The sequence below is a fragment of the Electrophorus electricus genome, chromosome 17, assembly GCF_013358815.1.
Source record: "Electrophorus electricus isolate fEleEle1 chromosome 17, fEleEle1.pri, whole genome shotgun sequence".
NCBI classification, from domain to species: Eukaryota; Metazoa; Chordata; class Actinopteri; order Gymnotiformes; family Gymnotidae; genus Electrophorus; species Electrophorus electricus.
This window is the reverse complement of record NC_049551.1, coordinates 8,571,105-8,583,764: the sequence shown is the minus strand read 5'-3', so window position 1 is coordinate 8,583,764 and position 12,660 is coordinate 8,571,105. Positions and strand designations below refer to the sequence as shown.

The following is a 12,660-nucleotide window of genomic DNA, read 5'->3' as shown; positions in this document are numbered from 1 at the left end:
TCACATTAAACATTCACTTTCGAGCAGGGAAACAAACATTTTATTTACAACGTTGTGGCTTTAAAGTAGTTTCTTCAGATAAGATTCACGATCGGTAACCGCTTTTCAACGCAGCTCACACTTAAGTTTTCATTAGTTGGAAGTGGTAAGAGGTGGGAGAAAAAAAGCTAAAACGGCAACTCACGCTCTACTTCGTATTGGAAAGTTTACACGGTTTTGATGAGGTAATCTTAAATGTGGCGTCGACTGTGTTTTATCACAGGGGTGCAGTGCCTCACAGCATAACGTAAAGCCATAAGGAATCACTGCAAGTCAATGTCTATACTAGATCAGCACACAGGCCTTCAGACAATAATGTACGGGTCATGTTCTCCGAAGAAGAAAACTAGGTGGTGGTGGTCCAGGCAGCTCCTGGTTGTCTCTTTTTTAACTTCTCTTTTCCCAAATGCTGTAACAAACAAACAAAAACAACCAAACGAAAAACAACAAAGGCAACAAGAAATCTTTGGAAAAGAGTGAATTTATATGATTTTGTTAAGTTAGACAGAATTAAGTGCACTTAAAATGGGAGAATGTTAACAGTTATGTATACACTTACATACACATGCAGGCACCTTCATATTCATTGAATGTAACGTAACTCATGAATATACCTGGCTATTTCAATTTCTGTGCCATTACTAACCAAATACAGATTAAGATTTCATTATGCCTTCAGTATATTCTCAAATTATTCTGCAGATGACAGATCTATCTTAACTTTCGGTCCAGGCTACTCTTAGTTATTGTATACTATCAGTTAACGCAATTGTCATACAGGGAATTCATAACGTCTGTAGCACCAGATTATTCAATAACGCATGAACCGAAACAAAAATATTAAACAAAAATATGGCTTTTATACTCCACAACAGACAAAAAAAACCAAACAAAAAACCAAAAACAAACAAACAAAAAACTGACAATTGCCAGTAGGCTTAACTTTTCATATAAACAAAACACTGACAAAATGTGTATTAACATATAAATTTAATAGAAGATACCATTTCAAAGACATTTTCATAGCTTTATTCTTCTATTCTTTTTTAAAAATGATATGTTTTCTCTCTATGAATTGCTTCATCACAAAGGTAATCATTGCACTGCTGGTCCAATTGCCACAAATATGCAGTGAATTGTTCTTGGCTGAGTGGCTGAAGAGGCCTCACAACCTGCTCATTCAAACCGCATCTTCTTTGGAAGCTGACCAGATGTCACAAACACTGTTTCAAACATCCCTCCGTCACCCACTGACACGGTCAAAGTTTCTTTTACACTTCAATTTGGTCAATCCAGGGGACCGCAAGATTTATAGCTGCATATCTCCTGCATCTTTGTGGAGTGGCAGCCCCTTACCCAGAAGCCACCTACCTTTACACATCTAGTTACACAGCTCTCAAAAAAATACCGTTCTCCGACACAGTCTCAGGTGAGCCAGTGGCTGATGTGTGAAAGGAGTAATAAAAATGGACAATAAGTGTTGTTGCAGCATGGACCCATGCATTTTAGATACCTCGAACTAAACTAAACAATCTACTGCTAACTTAAATCACACTGCTCTATGAAAAGCGCAGTTATTTGCATATGCTGGGACAAAAAGAGTAGCAATGGTGATGCTCATTATAAGGACAAATAAACAAAGAAAGAAATCAACAGCTTAAAATAGACAACCTGATATACCGTTCACTTTTTTACCCATTGCATCTTTAATTATTAAAGCCCGAATGTTGCTCCTGCAAGCGTGTGAGCCTGTGATCGTAGCCAGCCTTGAACAGAAAAGCACTCAGGCCCAGCTGCCCTGAGTGGCAGGTTCGTGTGTGTGTGTGTGTGTGTGTGTGTGTTCCGTGCATGCAGGGTTATAAGGTAAGGTTAGGGGTGGACGGGGGTGTCTACAGGCCCTCACTGCTCCTGGCCGTCCTCCCTCAGCTCTGAGGGCAGGAACTTGTACTGCTGCTGGCGGATCTGGGCCAGCTTCCTCCTGGCTTCATCCAGCTCCCGCTCCTTCCTCAGCATCTCCTCCTGAGCGGCGATGATCTGGACACACACACACACACACACACACACACACACACACACACACACAGTAAGCACACAATCTTGCGCACCAAATTGCAAAGGAACTTCCTAGGGTTCATGAAAATGACATGACATTGATCGGCCTGCTCTGAGATGCCAGTTGCTGGCAGTCTGAGTACAAGCAACCTTCACCAGTTGGCATGGCCTCACCTGAGCGATGCCGCCCACCATCCTACTCTTCACCATCACGGCCTGGTCGTCCTGGGCCTCAAACGCAGCCTTCTGTGCCGCCTTCACCAGGTTGTCTGAAGCCTTCTTCACAGCATTGCCGGCAGCCTAGAGAAACAACACGGAGTGTCTCAGAGATTTAAACCCTTCACAGCAACACTGATCTCATACAATCTCCATTAATCCCATTATGCTTATGACACTGAATACTGGGAGCACACATTTAATCTCGCACACTATTGGTTACTATTAGTTACCATATAAAAAGGACAGTTTCTGGCTTTAAATGAAATCATGAACTCCAGATATCCTTAACACTGAAATGAACTACAGATCAGTCTGGTCACAGTCTAGTGTTAAAAGTTTGGTAACATTAGCTAGGCCAGTGCAGAAATCAAGGCCCCCGTCGGCACTCATCCACAACCTGCGTGAGAGGAGAATGCAAGGCTCCTGAAGTTTCTGTGATGAACCCCAACACTGCTTCTGCACGGACTCTCCAAATGACTTTAAAAGGCAACTGAGCCGAAGACGGGGAGGGAACAGCCCGCCATCCATGATTCACTCAAAACAAAACACACGTCTCTGTGACTCCTCTACAGCCTGTCCTCATGTACTTCTTTTTTCTTCATTTTGCCTTTTGAGGCAGTGAGGGAAGTCAGGGGAAAAGGCTTCACAACCCAGCCCACTGTGGTCTGCCAGGACACGTGATTTATTCCCACACACAGCATGCCAGGGTTCTCTACTGCCTGGTGCAGGCCATAACGCCCGCCTGGAAGGAAAACCAGCATTCCTCACACAGACAATGGCACTGCTCTTGACAAAATCGCAATTCTTTTTTTTTTTTTGGGGGGGGGGGATACCATCAGTCATTTCAGATGCCCAAATTATTGGTACATGTCAACGGAGCTCTAACCCAAGCCAGAGTAAGTTTGCTACAGCTGAGGACAAGGATCCCAACTACATTTTTACCCCCAGAGTTTATTTTAGTGGTGGAATGGCAAACTGGGAACATACACCAGCAAGCTTTAAAAGTTCAACCTGAAATTCTTGACAAATATGAATCTCACTGAAAAACCATCAATTTCAACAAGAAACATGTTTCCTTGTGCTCTTTTCACAATGATTTTCTCAGCTTTTTGACCAACAATTACCACTGAATTAAGGAGTGCCATGACCCACGACTTGCTCTCAAAAGACCTGACCCAAGTCCTGCTTGTGACACAGAGGGACTTCTCATCTGTTTATTCTCTCCAGTGAATATTTGCAAGAGCTCTGCCAAGGATGACAAAATGTTAATAAAACAAGACACAAGTGAACTGACAAAGGTAGTATGTGTATTCAAAGCTAACCTCTACTTCTCAAGTTCTTCAATTTCACAAGTTTCAAAGTTTATCCACTATTTCATCCTGACAGCAACTTGTCTCTCAAACTTTTTCTACCCCACTGTGAAGGGTCAAAAGGGTTAAATAAAAATACTTCTTAACTGGACGAACTGAATAAATAGTTTCTCAGGATTTACATGCATTTGGCATCTGGAGAGTCTTCTTATCATCTACACCATGTTTCTATGCAGAAACAATAAAAAACAAACAAACAAACAAAACAAAACCAGCATCTATTACTCTAATAGGCTTCACATGAGATGCTGGCACTTATGTAACTAACATATATGGTCTAAAGAGACCTGGGATCATGGTACTAGGTTATCCTTGGGCTACAGGTTTTCAGCACTTTGCAGCAGGATATTACTAGAAAGCAGCGTTTTGTTTTTTTTTCCCCCCAGTGTCCTGGCGACTATGGCGCATCAGGTGAGGAGGACGTTTGACTGACCTGTGAGGGGTAGGAACCTAGAACAGCTGTTGCCACTGCCCTTCACAAAGCTAAGCCTCTGCTGATTGGAGAAGAGAACTTGAGACACCATGGAACCAGATCTTTTCAGTTCGCATATATTCCAAATGAAGTGCCAGAATCTTAAATGGATAGGTATATTTGCAGAACCTTAACGAGCTCAATAATTATATTAGTGGTGATGGAGGCAGGGAAGGGTAATGTATGGTTGTAGGCTGGAAATAAATGAGGACCAATTGCCAGTAATCTACAGTATTTGCTTTTAGACACTTAAGTAAAAGGCTACGATGCCAGTACAGACGTTTTCATGGTCACTCCCTGTTCAATAAGTTGTCACATGCAGTGTGAAAGCAACATATTCCCAAGACATCATTTTTGACTAATAACCTTAAAAATAACAACAGCAAAACTGTACATGACCCTCTGAGATGCAGGCTGAATTTCAAAGAAAATAACTAACCCATATTTGCAGGACGAGTATAATAGAGGCTAAACATAGAATGGCTTAAGCCTAACAGGACAGCTGAGCTGGAGAGGAATGCCTCGTAACCCTAGGAGTGGAGACCTGCACGTATCCATGGCCTCTGCAGCACCCTAGCAATCAATTGTGCTGGAGAGCATGGGTCTGAGAGACTTTACAGCCCATCAAAACCAAGTCACCATCAAGTAATAAAGTGTGAGGAGAATCATATGAGATGCAGGAAAGGAAATGATGGGAGAAGACAGAGCACGAGAGAGACAGGAGTGCGAGAGCTCAGGAAGTCTCGTCGACTCGCCGCTTCGCTTCAGGCCCGAGTTCTCCAGCTTAATTAGGAAGACACCTACCACCCTGCTGTTCTGTTCTTTTTAACAGGACAAAAGGGACAGTACAGAAGATTTATTTAAATGATACGGAAGTTTTATTTAAATTTATTTAAATGATACTGTCTCTTGAGGCGATTTAGAACTCTTGAAAGCAAAATATGGACTTTTTCATCCCACAATCCGTTCCCTAATTAGTCCACTTTTAACCCCCATTTCCCAGCACAAAACCAACACTGACCTGCAGTCTCTTCATGGTTTGCGAGTCCTGGTCAGCCTTCACCTTGCAGGCCACAAGCAGCTGGGCGGTGGAGGCGGCCACCTGCTTGGCGGAGGAGATGAGCTTCTCCTCGCTGGCGTGGCCCTGCACGGCAGAGTTGGCCGCCTCGCACAGGTTGTTGGTGGCTGCAGCGACCATGCGGGCCTGGAACACACAGCAAACCCTCTCACCTGCAATAATTGTAAAGTGATGTGTTTTCTGCACTTTGGCAACCACACCACCATAACTGTCTGGCCATAGTAGTTTTAGAGAGCTTTCAAACAACACCTTCCAGTTCTGAGACCGATAGCTCTATCTGTAAGCTAAGAACACACACACACACACACACACACATGTGTGTATGACAGACATTCAACCAGTGTAAAGAGAACTCACAGCTGAAATGAGACCCTGAGACCACTGTCCGTCATCCACTGCATTCGCTGGGATAGCTCCCACCTGAACCAAGAGAAGCACAAACAAATTTAAAGCCCTAAAAGATCATTTTCTTTCAAACAAAGTTGCTCTTCTAAAACAGGCATCAGCGGCATCCAGATGTACTGACAGAGCCTCTGTAAAAGACACAATGGTAATAAATCACAGTTTACTGGATATTGTGAAGGGATGTCTTAGGAGAGGACACGCTGGCCGGCTTGGATTTCGGAGAGGACGCTCACCTTGCCCTGGGCTACAAGTTCTCTCTGCGCGGCAGACGCAGCCTTTACCAGCGCACTGGTGGCAGCGGCTATCGACTTGGCCGCCTCCAGAATCTGCTCCTCGAAGTTCAGGCTCTCGTCGGCTTCCTACTCAGACACACAGACCAGTGTCACAGTCATTTCTGACACACGTCACACAACAGACACCTTTCTGGATTATACAGAGCATGCTGGATGGGAAACGACACAATGGTAGTGGAGCTCGTTTCCGCGTTGTGTGTGGGATGAGAGTGATTCATGCCGCGTAACAGAATTCATGTTGCAAGACTTGACATACTCCACACGATTTTGTGGGTTACCTTTCGTCCCAGTGCAAACTGTGTGAAGCAAACAAGAATGTGCCAGCATGTTGAATTTCCAGCAAACTGTGGTCATCCAATCATCACAAAGCATCATATTAAAGCAAATATCCTTCTCAGATGATGGGTCCCTTGTGTTATTAATAGCATATTACAGCTATTACACACATTCGTCCCAGTTACCAGTTCAGAACAAAGCAGATGAGAAAACAAAACAGGGCTCCCCCTATAGTAATGGCACTGTCAGACAGAGTAACCCGTGGTGTGGCTAAGCCCCCCCCCCATTAGAGACCAAGTGGTTAATTCTGTTGCAGGCAGCTCTGTGTGTGTGTGTGTGTGTGTGTGTGTGTGAGAGAGAGTGAGTGAGTGAGTGAGTGAGTGAGTGAGTGAGAGAGAGAGCGCATGCGGGGTAGGGATTCTTTTGGAGCTTTAGGCTCACTTTGGGCTTGGCCCGAGGCTTCAGCTGCTCCAATTTCTTGGCAGCAGCCTCGATGGCGGCCGCTGCTCCCAGCAACTCATTCTCAGCGATGACGGTGGGGTCCTCAGGGTCCACCCATTCAGTGCCTGCCAGAAAAGCAGAAAGATGGAGATGAGGAAAGTGACGCTTGATGTGCGTAACTGGACTTGAATTTAAGCTACTTTGGTCAGGCATGAGTTTAACACTGAAGCACAAAGCGGACCGAAGAGGACTGTTTGGATTGGATGGACCTTAAAGGGCAGTACAGGCATTTAGATTTGGACCAATCTGTCACCCTATAGCCCTGTTTTCTGGTTTCACTGGACACATTACATAGTTGTTATTTGCTGAGGGACTATCAGCAGCACTCAATTTACTAAATGACCCCTCCATGTCTCCCAACTATGTCAGGCTGTCATCTCAGTTTTCGAGCAGTGCAGGCGTAAGACAGTCAGCGGGAGAACAGACGTTAGGGTTTAGAAATGACGGGAATGACGGACTTGACTGCTCAGGCCCAAAGATAAATCTCTTGCTCTCTCTCTCTCTCTCCAACACAGACACACACACACAGTCCTAAATACTCCAATCATGCATCATCTGTTAAATTGAGACACGGGTGTTATCACCCTGCTTGGCTTTAGGTTTTGCTGTCCGTAAGGAAGAGAAATCCAGGAGCCGGGGCTGCTCAGCTGAGCACCAGCCCTGATACCTGGCTACGGATCCAGGGGGCAGCGTTCACCCCCCCCCCTCCCCCTGTGGTTCATCCCAGCAGCCAGTGAATGCAAAAGATCAGGACAAAATGCACGGGGTATGGCAGAAGCCATCAGCGGGCAGCTCCTGGTGCACACGGCCCTGAGGGTGGGGGTGCGGGGAGACTGGGTGGTTACAGGCAGCTGGAAGAGCACCTTTCATAGCCTCGGCTGCCTGGATGAGCTCGGTGACTGAGCCGGCCACCCGCTTGGAGAAGTTGGCCAGCTGCTGCTTCAGGTCATGAGTGGGCTTCTGGATGATCTGGGGAGAGACAGAGACGAGGTCAGCACAACTACACCTACGGCTCTGCATATGTGAGAGTGAGTGTGTGAGTGTGTGTGTGTGTGTGTGTGTGTGTGTTCTTTCAGTGTTGTGGTGACACTGTAACAGGTGGCTGGCGTTAGGTTGGGAGCCCTGTGGACCCGCATGCATTCTTCGCTTCATTCACACACGGTGCTAAGAAAAGCTGCAGCAACAGCAAAGCACACAAAATAAAAGGAAGACGCACACGCGCGCACACACACATTAAATAATCATCAACCCATGTGGAACCATTTCTCAAAGTCTGACGACGGCATTATACTCTTATGCAAATTGTTTTAACCCCATATATGTAAATAATCAATGCATATGTTCTGAGCAAAAACAAGCAAAAGCGTGGGTTCAGATATTCACACTCAATGTTGACAGATCTTTTTACTGTTGCATTAAGACGGTATATTATTTAATTTCAAAACACACAATCCACCAAATTTTCAGGTAAATTGTTAATTTATGAATACTTTAAATGCACATCCATGCAAAGCAGTCTTTTATTCATCATAAATTCATCATATATATACACTTCAGAGAAAACAATGTAAAACATTATAAGAGAGAGACTATTAATCTTGGATAATATTCATTAGGCAAAATCTATTCCCAGATCTGAACTCATTGTTCACACACTCTTATGGCTTACATTCCTTATTCCTGATTCTCTGATAGGCTCACACATTTCAGCCCCTACTACTGTCCTTGCCTGAAAAGACTCCACCCATTATTTTAAAATAACAATGTTACAGATGCTCTACTCAGCCATGTGTGAGAGGGTAAGAATAGCTCTTGGGGGCAAAAGGCTGTTAATCTTTCTGGACACACACAATGCAGGTGCACACTTGTGCAAGTCAATCAACTCCTACTCACCGGCTACCACGGTGAACAAACAGACTCAGAAAGACACAGAGACAGACAGGGACACCCAGACACAGGGACACCCAGACACAGGGACACCCAGACACAGGGACACCCAGACACAGGGACACCCAGACACAGAGACACCCAGACACAGAGACACCCAGACACAGAGACACCCAGACACAGAGACACCCAGACACAGAGACACCCAGACACAGAGACACCCAGACACAGAAAAACAAAAGGGAGGGAGGAGAGAAGAGTCAGGACTGTACCATCAGGCATCTGCAGTTCATGACATTATTTCCCACACATACTTTACCACACATTGTAGTGGACTGAGTGTTTATTACAGTGTCAGCATGGTCAGATGCGGGATTATGTGGTAATCTGAATGTTTGCTGCAGTGTCGGCATGGTCAGATGCGGGATTATGTGGTAATCTGAATGTTTGCTGCAGTGTCGGCATGGTCAGATGTGGGACTATGGAGTAATATGAGCATTCACTGTGTGATTTGGGCTTCTACATCTGATTTATACTTCTCATGTATTTTTCTTCGTTACCCTTCCTCACCATGCCTGCTAAAGGTGACAAATCATAATGAAATGAAACAAAACTGGACAGACTGAGGAAACACCGGACTAAGAGTAGGTTACTGTGGGGGCAAACCAGTGGCTGAAACACTGGCCAATGCCAAACGTTTACAGCAAGACGCTGAAATAACAAGAGGCTGAAGGTTAAATGACACTAAAGGTATTTCACACTGGGTTTGCTCTCAACACCCCCAGGAGATTATGTGAGTGTGCGGGGTATACCGAAAACTAACGCCGCAGTAAAAATGCTGCTCAACAGGGAGTGCTATAACTCACCACGAGGACATGTTCCAGGAGGCCCAGGTAACCGTTGGCGCACTCCGTTCCGAAGCGCAGGGCCCGGGCCCGCACCTCCCGGCTCACCTCCGGATGGTATGCTGCTTGCTGCAGATAGAGACAGAGAGACAGATAGAGGTAAATTGAGAGCGAGGGAGGGCGATGGAGACCTCATGAGTCACAGGAAGTCAACTCTGAACTGAGTGTGGCAGTCACCCTTTGCCACTGAGGAGCCAGTGGGGTCTCACCTTGCAGGAGTGCAGCATGTCGGCGACGGCTCTCCTGCTCAGATTGGCTGTGGCAATGATGTCCTCCTGCCGGCACGAGTTGCCAGCGGCAACCGCTTTGGCCGTGGCCAGGGTGATTCCCTTGGTCATGCGGATGAACTCCTCTGGAGTGGCCGTCTTCGCTGGAGGATCCGGACTGCTGAAAACCTAGAGGGCAACATACAGAGTCGGGTCACCATATACCCCCTAACGGCTCGAAGGGGCCCAAATAAAGATCGAGGCCAATTTCATTACACAAAACCTTTTTTGGTGGAAATGACAAAGTTCAAAATCCTTAGATAAAAAATGTTTTAAACAATGTTTGCACAAGCAATTTTAGCATCACTATGAGGTTGATGATCACAATTGCCTCGACCAATCCCTGGTTTTAGTCCATCATTAGCTGAGTTTGTGGATGAAGGGGGAAGAGCCCTCACAGTCAGTTCCTGCTTGATGTGCTCGATGGTGGACTCTAGCGCCCGCGTGCCCTTTGTAGCCTCATCCTCCACGGCCTTCACTGTCTTCAGCAGAGACGTCACATTCGTAACCATCACCTAAAGAGGGCAGCCATTACAGTAATGTCACCACATGTCATTACAGTAATAATACCGTACTGATTGTGTCTTGTTTTATGCTGTATTGCCACGTGCACTGCATGGCTTTTTGCGGTTGCTAGTGTTCGCCTGGTTTGATATTTGACATTTGGATCTAGAACATGTGGTCCTTGGCCTTGAAGAAGATGCCATGACTTCTCTCTGTCCTCCTGGGGCACAGTGATTAGGACTAACGTTCACTCTACATAGCTCACTAGGCACTCAAGGTACACCGCCCCAGCAACTAAGAAAGCACACGTGTGTGTGTGTGTGTGTGTGTGTGTGTGTGTGTGTGTGTGTGTGTGTGTGTGTGTGTGTGTGTGTGTGTGTGTGTGAGAGCAAGAGAGCGGGAGAGAGAGAGTTGGGGATTAAGCTCAAGTTACAAAAAGTGTTAAACTCAAAAAGGAAACTGGGTTGATGCATGCTTCTCTGACCTATGACATCATTCCAACAGCTTTATACACACTTTCTTTAAGAGGTAAAAAATAAATAATTCCTGTCCACCATGTCCATCTGACAACTGCTTCCTAGATGCTGACATTTCCCTCTTATTTGCCGGACAATCCACAGTGGAAGAGAACCAAGTTCCCATACCCAAATCCCCATCATCTCAAACTAGTTTTCTTCATCAGCCTCTGAGAAACCCACAGCCTACAGTGACTTTGATGGTGATGGTGATGGTGATTAACCGTCCCTGAACCTCAGACTCTCTGATGTGAGTAACTCACGCTGGAGAGGATCTCTGGCATGTTCGACTCACCTTGGCTGAGTTCTTGAGCTGCAGCATGGCAGGGTCGTCGTGGGGTTTGCCCGCCGCTGCCTTGGTGGCACGGATGAGGTCCCCAAGAGCTTTGGCCACATCTTTCACAGCATTGATCAGGACCACCTGCAGGAGAGGACAAGCTCATTACTGGGAGAGGACAGGCAGGGAAGACAGCAACACTGCCATCTGGTGGACACACCCACACACACCCACAAAAAAAAAAAAAAGTGCATTACTGCAACATGAAATAGGAATTAACACACAGACACACGCACGCATGCACACATTACTGCAACATGAAGTAGGAATTAATACACACACACACACACACAAACAAACAAAGGTGCATTACTGCAACATGAAGTAGGAATTAATACACACACACACACACAAAAGGTGCATTACTGCAACATGAAGTAGGAATTAATACACACGCACACACACACAAAAGGTGCATTACTGCAACATGAAGTAGGAATTAATACACACACACACACGCACACACACACAAAAGGTGCATTACTGCAACATGAAGTAGGAATTAATACACACACACACACACACAAAGGTGCATTACTGCAACATGAAGTAGGAATTAATACACACACACACACACACACACACACACACACAAAGGTGCATTACTGCAACATGAAGTAGGAATTAATACACACACACACACACACACACACACACACACACACACACACACACACACACACACACACACACACACACACACACACACAAAGGTGCATTACTGCAACATGAAGTAGGAATTAATACACACACAAAGTGCAAGGGCCTCTAACAGCGCAGCAACATTCACACTGACTGGCTCCTCACTGCGTGAGCATTAGTGAACCAAGAATCCAAAATTCTATGATGAACAGAGCCAGAATTACTTTCTTTAGCAGCGTTCAGGGCCTCAGTCAATCAAAAGTCAGTTTTTGGACACACATTTAGATGGTTATTTGGCTCTTCACAACAGTAACCAGTAAATTATCTGAGACCTTTTCCATGCGTTACCGATGGTTGCCATGGAAGCAAGACGAAGCACACTAAAAGTACTGCAGATGGCACGTCCGACAATGCAGTGCAGTAACTTTTCTTATAGTGCAGTTGTAGGATGAACGTGAGCAGAGACATGCGCACACGCAAACGCACACACCCATCCATGCACACGCACTCAAATGACTTCCAGACACAATCAGCACCCACATCCTGACCAAGAGGAAATCAACAGGAAGAATAAAGAGTGTCAGGAGGGGAGGGCGGAGGAAGACATAGACTACTGAATGCCAGGGCACAGAACGGAGAGGACCGAACATCAAGACCACATCCATTAACATCAGGCACATTTCAGTGTCATCTGTAAGAGCATCAGAAGAAAGAGACAAGTGCCACAGCAGATATCAAAAGGACATCCGCACAGTCATGCCTGTGAGAAGCCAGACCCGAAAGAAACCAAGTGTGCAATATGGTTTTAGGGCTAGCAAAAACTAACGCCAACTCCAGACAGACACGTGCTCTGGACAAGTGTGTGGAACATCCATTTTGGACAGGCACAGGAGGGACAC

General features: G+C 45.6%; 1 protein-coding gene across 7 annotated transcripts in view; it reads right to left on the bottom strand.

The window, feature by feature from the left end:
* Positions 1 to 504: 504 nt before the first annotated feature.
* The window catches only part of tln1 (talin 1), a 62,761-nt gene continuing 50,605 nt past the window's right edge, over positions 505 to 12,660 (bottom strand). For 6 of the 7 annotated variants that reach the window (XM_035535862.1, XM_035535864.1, XM_035535861.1 and 3 more), the window contains 12 exons: positions 11,078 to 11,203; positions 10,162 to 10,278; positions 9,707 to 9,892; positions 9,459 to 9,566; positions 8,599 to 8,601; positions 7,569 to 7,674; positions 6,646 to 6,770; positions 5,869 to 5,994; positions 5,588 to 5,650; positions 5,174 to 5,356; positions 2,266 to 2,391; positions 505 to 2,073 (listed from right to left, as the gene is read on the bottom strand). In XM_035535862.1, the coding sequence (XP_035391755.1) occupies positions 1,939 to 2,073; positions 2,266 to 2,391; positions 5,174 to 5,356; positions 5,588 to 5,650; positions 5,869 to 5,994; positions 6,646 to 6,770; positions 7,569 to 7,674; positions 8,599 to 8,601; positions 9,459 to 9,566; positions 9,707 to 9,892; positions 10,162 to 10,278; positions 11,078 to 11,203 (1,404 nt within the window). In that variant the 3' untranslated portion in view covers positions 505 to 1,938. The remainder of the gene's footprint in view (positions 2,074 to 2,265; positions 2,392 to 5,173; positions 5,357 to 5,587; positions 5,651 to 5,868; positions 5,995 to 6,645; positions 6,771 to 7,568; positions 7,675 to 8,598; positions 8,602 to 9,458; positions 9,567 to 9,706; positions 9,893 to 10,161; positions 10,279 to 11,077; positions 11,204 to 12,660) is intronic. The other variant, XM_035535867.1, reaches the window with a different exon arrangement.